This window comes from Microtus ochrogaster, linkage group LG4 (genome assembly GCF_000317375.1).
Source record: "Microtus ochrogaster isolate Prairie Vole_2 linkage group LG4, MicOch1.0, whole genome shotgun sequence".
In the NCBI taxonomy this organism is placed as follows: Eukaryota; Metazoa; Chordata; class Mammalia; order Rodentia; family Cricetidae; genus Microtus; species Microtus ochrogaster.
This window is the reverse complement of record NC_022030.1, coordinates 62248470-62261749: the sequence shown is the minus strand read 5'-3', so window position 1 is coordinate 62261749 and position 13280 is coordinate 62248470. Positions and strand designations below refer to the sequence as shown.

Below are 13280 nucleotides of genomic sequence, written 5' to 3'. Positions count from 1 at the left end.
GGATACAAGCTGGCCTTTTGTTTGAAGTTTGTCAGCACCTGAGAGAGTGGCAGATCTGCTTGGTGACGGAGGCCTCTGCAGATAGAGGGCATGTGCCCTGCTCATTGCATCATGCAGGTGTTTGTCACCTCCTGTGGTGCTTTCCTGACAGCTAGGAATCCCTGGGAAGGCCTTATCTGGAGGCTACTGAGCTGGACTCTATACTATCAGGGACACAGAAGTCCCTTCTCCTCCATTGTCCATTCTCTCACATTGGGGGATTGGTACCCACCCATCCCTACCATGCTGTTTTCTGACAGGAATTGGGGGGGGGAGGTCCAAAACCCATCTTTCTGGGGTCAAGCCAAATTTGGTTTTGGTTAAGCTACCCTGACCGGATTTCCTTCTTTGTTATTGTCTAAAACATGGTTGCATTGTCACTGAGGTGACAGCCAGGCACCTCCAGGTACAATTGAAAAGCTCACAGAGGCATACTGCCTGCAGGTGTTCTGGCTACACTCAGCCACGTCTCTGGCCTATTGTCAGCCTTTGCATTGTGGCTGCTGCAGAGGAACAGCTCAGGAAGGGTCCTTCCCCCTGCTTGCTCAGCATGTCCCCACCCTGAAGAAGAGCACCCTTTTCCTGCCTGCCCCCTGGATCAGATACGCTTGCTTTCCCTTTCCATTCTTTCCTCTGGGGAGATGGGTATGGGCCCTGAACCCAGGGCCTTGCACCTGCTAGACTGCTGAGCTGCAGCCCACCCCTGTGTTTTTGTTTTCAGACAGGGTCTCCCTAAGTTGCCCAGAGGAATTTGAACTCACTCTGTGGCTCAAGCAGGCCTCAGATTTGCAGTCCCTCTGGGGTAGCTTGTCTGACGTGATTTTGTTCGCAACCTCCAGCTTATAAATATGAAAACCTGGGGCCCCTACAGATCTACAGCCTGCAGACTCTAGGTGGGGACAGTACCCAGTCCATCCAGAGTATCATAATAAATCTCAAATCAGAAATCCTTCTGAAGCCTTCATGATGGGACGGAGGCTCATGTTGAGATCCGAAAGTTGTCAGTCAGATACACATGTCTTTCTCTTTGCAACATCTCCCTGTCAGCCAGTTACCAGAAGGGAGCTCCTGAGACCCAGCAAGTAGTTCTTTGTGGCTCTGGGCGTCTGTGCCCAGGCCAGGGTAGGACCGTGCTTGGTGGTTTCTGCCAGCAGACATGAATCTAAAAAACAGCCTGATTACTAGCTATCAAGTTGTGTTTTTTTGGAAAGTCGGCCTGCGAAGCAGATGGTTCCTCTGCTGACTCGCAGAGAGGCTCCTTTAAATAAGGCTTCTAGGCTCTCCTAACCAACACTTGCAAAATGTAATGTTCACGAATTAAGGAGGCTTAATTGATGGCCAGCTCCAAATGGCATTGGATACAGGTCATGGAGGGTGGCCAGAGGCTCCTATAAAGCTTAGGGCATTGGGAGGGCTATTTGGATCCTCTAGGGCTGCGTTCTTATTTAGGCAGCTGAGTTCCTCCCTGCAGTGCTCAGGCCCTGCCCATGTGCTTTTGAAGGATGGAGCAAAGAGATCAAGGACACACTCTGTGTGTGTGTGTGTGTGTGTCTGTGTCTGTGTCTGTGTCTGTGTGTTGCTGTGTGTTATGCTGTATGATGTGGACGATAACAGATGTGGGGTATCCATTTAAGAACACCCCACAAAATGCCCCAGGAACACTTAGCATGCCATGTGAAGTGTATTCTTTTAGCTGAGACAGGTCTGGCTTTGTGCAGGGGATTTAGGTTTTGGAGTGACAGGCTCAGGATCCTGTGTCTTCTGAGGCTGGGAGAGCCCAAGTCTCCAGGGCTGTGGGGAGAGGCCATGTGCTGGGACCAGGGTATTGAGGTCTTCAGGGAGTCTTTAGAACTGGTGTGTGGAGGCTGTGGTTACTCCTGGGGAGAGAGTACTGAGAGAGAGGGAGAGCAGCAGCTTGGCTGGCTGGGTGCTCCCAGTCTTCCTGGGAGACTGTGTGTCACCTGAGGTGGATGGAATGGATTCTTCTACTCTGCAGCCTGCATCCTAGTATGGCAAAGCACAAAACCCGGGATGGATTCCATACCAAGAACGAATAATGAGCTGGCACTAATAGACTAGTATTTAAGCTCTAAAGGAATGCAAACTTACCCCTGCCCCATCCCCAACACCTCATTTTGGCTCTAAGTATGCCTCAGGTAATAGGGAAAATGTATTTTCCCTGGCTTCACTATGCAGTAGATATTATTAAGGTTCACATGGGCATTTGAAAGAAGCCTCATCCTTGCACACTGAGAGGTTAGACCCAGGCTCCAGTGAGCCAGGGTTGAATCCCTACCTTTGCCTTAGCCACTGGCAAGGCAAGGTTCTCCTTCCACAGTGCATGGCTCCTATTTCTCAGTCTTGCAGACCTGGTTACCTGGGCATCTGTACAGCCACAGCTGTAAGGTTAGACTGATGCCAGATCCTAGTGGTATTGATTACTAGCTGGACAGTGTGCTTGGTACTGTCCCATCTCTGACACTGTTCTCCACAGTCTTTTTAGTCCTAAAATCACAAACATCATTTTTTATAAGTTTGTGAATTCCTTGAGGCGAGACCCCACCTTGTCTTACACACACACACACACACACACACACACACACACACACACACACACTTTGATGAACCAATAGAAGAGATGTTAATAATACTTCCTGGTAATATCAGGGTTTTTGTTTAGTTTTTGATGGCGTCTAGGCCAGTTCACATTTTGTTTGCTCTTCATGCTAATAAAGCTGCTGGGACAAAAGATGTTAGTGCAGGTGTCGGCACTGAGATTCTGATGCAAAGTTCCGTTCTCACCCAGGAGCTGTGTAGTCTTGGGGGCATGTCCCCACCCTCTCTGAGCCTCAACATCTTCCTAAAGGGACGGATCTAGACATTGTAATGCCTGGCTTCCACCCTAGAAAGGTTGGTGCCTCTTGGGTTTTGTCAGAGAGAGTTGCTTTAGTCAAACAGGGAGTAAGACGGCCTTAACCTCTGAATGATGTGTCTGAAGAGCCACTACGGGAACCAAGAGTTTCAACAGAAGGTATACCTTGCCCATGGCTGATGGTTGGTCATATAATTGAGGTAGAAGCCATTGATGGTAGTTAGCTATGTTTTCACACGTATTAAGAAAAAAAAGGAGGTTGAGAGATGGCTCAGTGGGGGAAGTGCTTGCCATACAGACACAAGGACTTTGGACTCCTGTACCCACTTAAACATCAGGTGGATGTGGTACCCCACCTATAATCCCATCGCTTGGGAGACAGAGATTGGGGATCCCTGGAATCCCCCAATCTGGTTAGACTAGCCGAATCAAGTTCTGGGTTCAAGTGAGTGACCCTGCCTTAATGTATAAAATGAAGAAGGGCTGAGGAAGGATGCTGACATCAACCCCTAGCCTTCACACGCACACATGCTTCCGTGCTTGCGCACACACAGCACACACATGCCCCCCCATATATATGTTTACCCACATGTAAGCAATAAGTAAATAAATCATATAGAAACCTTTCTGATAATTTTTCTTTAAAACCTTGGTTTCTTACACTGCGATCTCTTTCAGGAGACATGGCCCGTTCATTCTTACACCACTTTAACTGACATGAACACAACAGATACTCCCAAAATTTTGTGATGAGATTACAGAGTGACTAGCTGGCGAGACCTGAGAAATGCCTGATCTTCACAGCCACCTACATCTTGCTTAGATATACCCTTCAGGAAACTCTGTCCTTTTCAGGTCAAGAGAAGCCCCCCTCCCGCATCTGGTTAGTGGGCACTGTATAGATAGAAAATGTATTTTCCTCCTGGAACCCATAAACAAGATGGTAGAAGCAGTGCATCTGTGTTCAGGATGGTCTGAAGAACTGGCCTGTGACCACATATAAATCCTGTAGTACATGGGGGTGGGGCCACATATGAGCACTTGTGGAAGGTGAGGGGCAATAAGTAGGGGAAATGAAGGGAAATGCAACTTTTAAATATAAACATGCCTGGCTCATAGTGTTTTCGCCAGCTCCAGCCACCCCAAACGTGCTAATCTAAGCTAAGCAAGTGTTATATCCATCTTACAGTTGGAGAACCCAGATGGTTAGGAAGGAGAGGAGCCTGGCAAGACACACTTCTTCAAGACACACTAAGCCTGCTGCAGATTTATATTTTGGAAAATACCCTATAAATTATCTTAGAGACACACAGGCCCAGGGAGCAACTGTTTTTGTTGTTGTTGTCTTCTTTTACAAGTTTTTATTTTTGAGTGTTTGCTTGAATTTATGTGTACCAAGTACAAACAGGCACCCTTGGAGGTCATAAGAGGGCATCAGATCCTCTGGAACTGGAGTTAGAGATGATTGTGATCCCCTTTGTGGGTTGTGGGAACCTAATGTGATCTTCTAGGAGCAGTTAGTACTCTTAACTACTGAGCATCTCTCCTGTTCTTCTTGATTTCTAGGAATTAACTGGTAGAGGGTACCAGTTCAAAGAAATCTTTGTTCTTGATGAGATCTGGCCTCTCCGTGTGGGTGGGTAGGCTGTAATTACTAGCCTCAAACTCACGATCCTCCTGTCTCAGCCTCGGGAGTACTTTTCCAGCAAGTCATTTGAGTTTCATCTTCTAAACTGCACGGATAGCCGAGGCCTCAGATGACCCTGCAGCAGGTCCTGGAGACTGTTTATAGCTTTACTGCAAGGGGTTGATCCGCTCCGCGCGGCGGGAATCCAGCCCGGCTCTTAGGCCTTCCCTACGCCGCGCTCGCGGCCGCCTCCGCGCTCCCGGGACCCGCAGGCCCCGCTGGGCGCGCGGCCTGCAGTCTCCGCACGTCGGCCCCCGCCCGCCCGCCCCGCCCCGCCCCGGCGCGCATTTCCATTTTAAACCGCCACCCGCCCCTCGAACGTCCGCGGCCGGCGGAGCTAACCGCGCGCCCGGATGCCCGGAAGAGGCTGAGGCTGCGGGACCCCTGAGCTGTGCAAGAAAAGGCCGAGGGATGCGCTTGGACCCTGCGCCCTAGACAATGAAGCCGCGGGCGCCATCGCCCGCAGTGGGCCCTGCGCGCTCAGGCCGCACCTGCCGGCGAGGCGGGTTCCGCGCTTGAGCACCCGCCCGGTTCCCCATGGCTCGGCTCCCCGAGCGCGGACCCCCGTACTCGGGCCGCGTGGCGCGCGGGCGGGCGGACTCCGGGGGCGCTGTTCCCGCAGCCTAAGCGCGGGCCTCGCTGCGCGCAGGGGGCGTGGGCGCCGCTCCCTAAGGACCAGGGCTCTGCACCTGGCCGGCTCTGCGCCCGCGGCGCGCGTCCCGACGGCCGGCGGCGCTGGATGCAGTCGAGCCTCGGAGGGCGGCGCGGCGGCCGCGGACCCTGGGGACATGTACCTGCTGGACGGCAGCGGCGAGCCCGCGTCGCCTCCCGCGGACGCGATGCCCCGCGGGACGCCCCCCAGGAAGACGGTCTACCGCATCTCGGTGACCATGGTCAGGAAGGAGCAGCTGGCCTCTCCGACTCCGCGCCCCACACGGCGGCCGCGGCCCGCGCTTTCCCCGGACGCTCCTGGGCGGCTGGAAGAGGAGGCCGAGGAGGCGGCGGCTGAAGATCCTGAGGCCGGGCCGCGCGCCTGGGACTTCCGCGCCTTCCGCACACGCAGCACCGGGCAGCTGGAGCTCGGGCGGCTACGGCCGTGCACACGCGGCGCGGAGCCTGCAGACCTGATGGGCAGCCCTTCGGCTGAGCGGCCCAGCAGCCCCGACGTGGAGGAGGCTCGGGCCGCGCCCCTGCGGCGGAGCCTCAGCTTCAGGCACTGGAGCGAGCCCGAGGCACCGCGGAGCCCTGCGCTGAGCGGCGGAAGGCGCCACAGCAGCTCCGGGAGCCTGGCATGGGCGCCCGACGACGAGGTCGAGGCGGAGGCCTCCTCGGAGCCAGTGGCCGGAGCGCAGCCCGTAGCGGAGAAGCGCAACACCTTGGATGTGGGCGAGGTGCTCAGCAAGAACGATACGCTCTCGGATCTGGAGCGCTGGGAGCGCAGCAAGAGCAAGAACCGCACGCTGGACAACAGCGACCTGCAGCGGCTAGAGCGCGCGCGGGCCGCGGCCGCTGGCCCCGGAGCAGCCTCGGAGCACCGGCTGCTGCGCTTTTTCAGTGGCATCTTTGCGCGTAGGGATGGCGGGCCCTCTCCCCGAAGCGGCGCCCTGCGCTCCCGCGGTTACTTCAGCCTGCGACGGGCCCCGGCCGACACGCAGTCGTCCAGCGCAGAGAGCATCGAGGGGTCCCCTCGCAGAGGTGGGCAGCCCTCCTTGGGGGAAGGGTTCTTGCACAGGCCGGTGGGGGCTGGGCCTGCGCTCAAGCATCCTGCAGTGTAGGCATACCGGGGCTTTTGAGGAATGGGACACCTGCTTTCCCTGGTGTCTACCCGGCCAGTGGTCCCAAGGGTGTGAACTGTCCTGATGGTCACTGCAGCAGTGTGGGTGGTTCTGAATGCTGTCATCCCAGCTTTATGTGCTTTATCAGTTCTGGGCCTGTTACATGGTCTTAGTGAAGTTGACAAGGGTAAGATCGCTTGGCTAATTGCTGCCCCTCTTGCTGGATCAGCCCTCTTCGTTTGCAGGGTGGAGCTAGAGCACGCCCTTGCCCACACTGGCATTGGGGGGGGTGGGGGGGTGGGTATGGCAGCCTTGGTTTTGGACTGGGCTTGGCATGTGCAGCTCCTGGCCAGCCACGAGGAGCCCACATTCCTTTTGAGTTGATCCTTGCCTCCCTTCTTCAGTGCAGCAGGCTGCTGTTGGTTCCACCATCTGAGTGCTGTAATGGCTGATTTGGGTGACCCTACCCTGTGGAGCTTTTGGTGGAGTCAGCTCATAGCTGATGAGAACAGATAACAGGCATCCAGGCCGCTCTGTCTCCACATGTCACTGGAGAAAGCAAGCTGGGTAATGAATGCTAGGAAATGAGGGGCCAGTCCTGCAGCCCATCTGAAAACTTAAGAGCTCGCTTGTCTCTTACATGTCTACTGGGGCCTTGTGGAGAAGTCTGGGTGGGGGCAATACTGGAAGCGGTGAATTAGCCATATGATAGATAGCATTTGGGGGTCAGCAGTCTCTTGAAACCACAAAACATGGATCTGGTTTCTGCATATCACCTGGAGGGAAAAGACGGGGCATGGATGAGTAATTGCTACATCACTATGTGTGTGGGGAGTGGGTATTTTACTAGGGCAGTTCTGTAATCAGGCTTCTGGTTACAAAAAGGCGCTGCTAATGGCCTCAAAGGTAGAAGCAATGGAGGATAGTGGTTCCTACAGTATCAGCTGGCTCCCACCATCCTGGAAAGGGCTTCTCCCAGCTGGACCTCGCAGGCTAGCTGACTGCCCTAGGTCCAGGCCCACATCACAACCAACCTTGGCAGAGGACCCATGGAAGGCAAACTCTTCTCATGGCTGCCTGTGATCCTAGGAATGTGCTAGAGAAGAGAAGGGTTGGAGCAAACCCTGCTGTGGCGTGCTTGCCTGCTTGTTTCCTTTGCTCTCAAGTTACCTGTCACCAGCCTTGGTTGGCCTTGCCTGTCTAGTTGTGACACGCCTTGCAGCACTTCGTTCCACTCTTATCATTAATCCCTCTCACTGTGCCTCCCTCGCGACATGCTTTTAAAGTGTTAGAAAGTGGCAGCAGTTATTTTGGGGGGCCAGTGAGATTGACTCAGCCAGGTAAAGGCATTTGCCACAAGCTGGTGATTGCGTGATAGCTCCCCCAGGGAACTAACTCCCACAAGCTGTCCTCTGACCTCCCCGCATGTACCACAATGCGAATCAGCAAGTTCACCCTGAAAATAAATAAATGAAGAAGAAAAAGGGTTGCTTTGCATGAAGTGGCTGTTGTCACTGCACAGAGGAAGTGCGAATAGAAAGGCCCCTGCTTACTCTAACAGCAGGTTTGCATCTCTGTTTTTGTGTAATTAGGTGCCTGGGTTCCAGATAAGTACCTGTTTTACAGAGATGGGGAGAAGCAGAGTCATGATTGGCATGAGTATGCTTCAGCTGCACCTGGACACAAGTTAAAAGCATTTGAGGTTTTCATGAGTCCTCAGGGACAAACTCTTGAAAGTGGGTTTGCAGTAGTGAAGGTATTAAGCGTGTTGGAAGTTTGCCCCCTAGGGGTGCAAGTTTTTAATAGTAATGATCTTCCTGCTTCTCTCTGTAGACAGACCATCACCACATACTTTATGGGTGGTCATGTAGAAAACCCACAAGCTGGGAATGATGGTATGTGTTTCTAATCCCAGCCCTTGGGAAGTACAGTCAGGAGGATCGACCTCTGATATATATCAAGTGTGAGGCTTGGGCTGCATCAGACCCTGTCTCAGAAATGGGGGTGGGAGGGGGGCAAACTGAAAATAGCATCTTTTTTTTTTTTTAAAGTGTTCTGGGTCATAGCATTCACATATACACAGAACTCTGTGGCCTTAGTTTATTCTAAAGTTCTGGATCGTGTGTGTGTGTGTAAAGCGCTACACCTTTCATCCAGGTAAAGTCTTTGTCATTGGTAAATGTCTCAAGTGTCAGGTCAGCATCCCCCAGACTCGGGAGCAGCCTTGTTCTGTGGCCGTCACAGCCAATGTTGCAGAACTCCCGCTTTCAGGCCTTATGGTTTTGTTAGGGTCCTGTGGGGTTTCTTTGCTTGTTTTGGTTTTTATTATCTGTTTCTGAGAATGTCAGTTGTTGGAGCAGAGGTGGAGAGAGAGGTGTTTAAGCATACATAACTCTTCTTGCAGGGGACCAGTTCTAGCACCCACATCAGGCAGGTCACAACAGCCTGGGACACCAGCGCCAGAGGGATCTGATGCCTCTGGCTTCCATGTGCACCTGCACGCATGTACATACTCATACAACACACAAATGCACATAATTAATAAAATAGCTCTTAAAGGGTGTCAGTTGTTCAGAATTTCAGCGTTATATGAAAGTCTTGCTCTCATGTTATTTATGGTTGGGTGCATGGTATCTCATGTTTTCTCTTTGTGAGTATTGCTAGGGCTGGCCCATCCTGCCTGGCCCAAGCTTACTTTGGGGCTCAGGTGGCTTTTCAGGTCTCAGGAATTTGATTTTTAGGAAGGGAGAATGGAGCTTGTGAAATGTGAAGTGTGAGGTCAGGGGCTCTTTATAGCTGTATGCAGCTGGCTGCTGTGTCAGAGTAAAGCCCAAGCTTGGCTAAACAGTAGCAAAACCCAGGCCTGTGCCAGTTCCCAGCTGTTTTCACCACCCGGGGTTTAAACCTCTGCAGACCGAAACACCATCAGCATCTCTAGACACCAGACTTTATGACTTCCTTTAAATCTAGGCCATAATGGTTTGGAGTTAATGATCATAAAGGGAATTAGAGGTGCTGACGCCTACAGACGCTTTCTGTCTAACACCTATTAGAGTTTGAGTGGGCTGTAGGAAAAGTTACTTTAAAATTGGTATTATGGTGAATATTTTCCCTGTCCTATAATAAATGGCTGGTCTTAGATGAGATGCCTCTGTTAGCACAGGCAAAAACAAACTGGTTAAAACCTTATTTTCAGACACACACATGCAGGCTCTGGATAGACGTGTGGTTGATTTTCCTGATTCCTAACTTGAGAGCTCTAGGGTGAAAGGGTGGAAACAGTCCACCTTCCCAGGATGCTTCACTGGGCTTTCTCAGCCTGTGCAGGCTCTTCTCACTGGTGTCCCGAGTCCCAGGGTTTATGCGGGTTAGACACAGTTTTCAGAGAGACCTTGTGTCAGATCCAGGGCACACGTGTTAAGACATCCTGTTGACATGAGTATAATTTAATACAAGGAGAGATCAAATTGTAAGTGACTAATAAATAGCACTGATGGGTGTCACTCTCTGTGTCTGACAGGTGACATCAGACTAACTTGCCACACCAGTGAATTAGCCACTAGGCTAGAGATACATGCAGGGTCTTTTACTATGTGGGAGGATTGATTATTGCAGTAAAGTGATTCCTTGATAGCTCAGGCAAGGGTCAGTTTTTAAATTGGTAATTTACAACTGGTTTTTTTGAGAGCACATTTTATCAGCAGCTGTGTTCCTTACTTTCTGGTTCCCTTGCTTCTGTAGTTCTTGGTTGTTATGATACTGTTGAGTATCAAGCAAAGGACATGAAACTTCAGTGGCCAGAAGAAGGAAATAGCAATTAAATGAAAGAAAATTGCTGATGTAACTTGATACATTGTTTTCTATTTGATTTGCTACCTGGACAGGGCAAATAGCTTGTAATGAAACTGTGTCATTCAGAGTCTTTCATTTGAAACACTTTGAATGATTTTCTACTCAGTCTTCAATGGCAGCTCAGTGTTGAGGATAAGAGAGCTCATTCTGTGGGCTTTTGTTGCTGTTTGGAGGGACGGGCTCTCTGCTGGAGACTCAACAGCCACACTGGTATGCTCCCAAGAGTGGCATTGCAGCTCAGCCTGTGAATCTTTGTGCTGTTTCTCTAAGTCTGTGTGCTCTGGTCAGAGCTTTATTTCAGTATAGGTCACCGGCTTACATCTTTTTCTCTGACAGTCTGGGCTTGGGATTATCCACTGCTAGAGGAGTTTTCTAACGCATGCCCATTGCAGCAACTTGTTTGGCTACTCCGCCATTAACAGCTACTCTGCCTTTGGAAGCGCTGTTGCTTTGGTTTTTGTTTGTCTTTTCTGTTTCACTTACACATCCATGGGGCATCAGCAGTGTGCTCTGAATTTTCTAGGCAGCAGAATCTGAGAGCTAATGGAGGCATGGTTCCTGTTGGCTGACATGAGTCGATTGGGGAGATTGAGAAGTTACAGGAGTCTACTCAGGCACACTGTGACTGTTTCCCCAGTGTCACCTGCACTGGCTTTCTCATGCCAGCGAGTGGTCACAGTATCAGAGAGAGTTCCTCCTGGGCCAGTGCTGGCATTATCCCTCTCTGTGCTATGGAGCACAGGCACTGCACACAACACACAGGCTCTGGTTAAATGTGGGCAGTATGGAGGAGAGAGCGAGGGGACACAAATGAAGGAGCAGATGGCCTTGAGCTGGGGAAGAAGTTGGCTGTTGGCCTCATGGGGGTGAAATGAGCTGACCTTGCAGGATCATCAGGAATTCACTATGTGAGGAGAGCTCCCCACCAGCAAGTTGGGTAGGATTTTATTTAGGGAACTGCTAAGCACCCCACCCTGTCCTCAGATTGATACACCAACATGAAGCAGAGAAAAGGAAATTGTATAATCTTCTAAATAAACATTTACGTTCCTGGCATAAATTTTCTTTTCCCAGTGCAGTGACTTGGAACAGCTATATGACTTTAAAATGTCACTATGAGTATGAAACTGAAGGAAAGAGAAATGCTGTCTTACAGAGGTGGTCTCACGATTGGGGCTGACTACAGCTGTTTGCCCGCTCCACATGATTAGGGGCAGAATTGGTATTAAGGTCAACAGATAAGCAGGAAAGAGGGGAGATTATTATCTTTTCATTATTTTGAGAGAAGGACCATCTGCCCATGGTGGTTTGGCTCCTGCTGAGCCTTGAGCTTCTTTTTGCTTGCCGCCTGTGGTGGGTGACAGCCCGGGACTTCTACTTCTCATGGCTCCTGGTGAGGCAGGTATTCAACCTGGTTTAGCTCGTTCTCCTGGTCATTATTTTAGTCAATGCTTTAAATGCCCTTGCTGTTTAAAAGAATGGAGTCACGGCCTTCCACTTAGCTGGTTTTAATTTAAAAGTGGGTTCTAGACACCCCGTTTCTTCTTGTGCTTATTTTTGCTTTTTGTCCCACCTTCCCCTGTTTCTAATCCTGGCATCACTAACAAGTTGATGCTCTCAGAAAGATTAGCATGCAGTAAGCTACTCTGACCAGAAGACGGGAAAGCTCCATCCTCACGGTCAGTACCAGGCCGCACCAGGGCGAGTGCTGGACGGGATTCCTTTGGCTTCTCCTTATCTAGCATGTGAAGATAATTTTACGAGGAGCATTCTGTCCATGGGAGTAAAAGGGGAAAGAGGATTGCATTCTTACACCGCCCTTGCTCGGGAGAAGTCTTGCATCTCTTTCGATACGATGCTCCGTCTGAGGTTTTGCATGATGTTGCATGCCAGCTGTGTGGTCAGCATGCAGGAAGGCTCTCTTTGTTCAATCACTGCTGGTGCAGAACAGTGGGGCTCAGGCGATGAGAGTGGGTTCCTTTTGTTTGAGATGGTCGGCAAAGGGAATCCTGTGTTCCCTCTTGCCCTCTGTGCCTGTCATCGCAAGCGGGCCTGCTGACTGTCAGACACTTGAGAATTGACTCCATAAACAATGACAGCAGCCTTCCTTGTGACCCCTCCCCCCCAATTAGTTCTTCTACGAGGGCAGAATGACTCTGATGTTGCTTCTGTTCGGGTGGGAGAGGAATATTTATCTAGTGTTTACCTTGTTGCTTCAATGAGCTCCCAAATATAAAATCTAACTTGCAGGGGAGGCAACTCAGTAGGTAGAGTACTTGCCTCGTATGCACGAAGTAATGGGTTCCATCCCCAACCCCACACAGGATGGGATGATGCACTGCAAAAATCCTAGCAATGAGGAGGTGTAGGCAGGGGCATCAAAAGTTTAAGGTCATCCATATCTGAGGCCAGCCTGGGCTACATGAGACCCCTTTCAAAGCAAAACCAATAGTAATTGTGTCCCACAGTCAGGACAGTTGCCCACAGCGCACAGGGTCCTGCAGGCTTGTTCCTTCTATCCAGTGCCTCACATCTCAGTACAAGAGCTCCAGCTCAAATATAAACTGTACAGCATCGATTGTGGCACACTGTCAAAAAGACTGGACATGCCACCTAGGATTATGACATTTACACCTGATCTTCTCTCGGGGGTAGTTCGCTTCCAGTGTGAACAGAGGATGTGCTTGCCCCACTGTGTCTCACCTCACCTGTTTCTCGCTGGCTTCTCCTGGCTTGTTGGAGGGTTAGTGACTACTGCCTACCAGCAGCAGGGATCTGGCAGCAGTGAAGCCCTCCTCTTTCCCTCCAGCAGATCCCCCATGAGCAGTGTTTTATGGATCCTACAAAGTTCTGATCAGCCAGTTCTTTTGAAGTCCAGTGGCCAAGCCTGACCACAACATGTTTCTCGCACAAGTTTTGTCTCCTGCTTTTTCAAAAGCTGTGACTTGTGATTTGTAATGTGTAACACTCTTTTGATGGTTGTGGGATATATCTCAGTTGCCACATGGAGAAAGCCAGGCAGGCCATTGGGTTTTCTCTGCTGCAACAGTGTGTG

The 13280-nt window shown here is 51.0% G+C and overlaps 1 protein-coding gene across 9 annotated transcripts in view; it reads left to right on the top strand.

Annotated features, from left to right (window-relative positions):
* Positions 1–13280, top strand: part of Agap1 (ArfGAP with GTPase domain, ankyrin repeat and PH domain 1) — a 456884-nt gene that overhangs the window by 128258 nt on the left and 315346 nt on the right. For 4 of the 9 annotated variants that reach the window (XM_026786117.1, XM_026786119.1, XM_026786118.1 and 1 more), the window contains exon 1: positions 4848–6293. The exons of 4 other annotated variants lie outside the window; for them this stretch is intronic. In XM_026786117.1, coding sequence (XP_026641918.1) covers positions 5387–6293 — 907 coding nt within the window. In that variant the 5' untranslated portion in view covers positions 4848–5386. Of the gene's footprint in view, positions 1–4846; positions 6294–13280 lie in introns of those variants that run through there. One more of the 9 variants, XM_026786120.1, reaches the window with a different exon arrangement.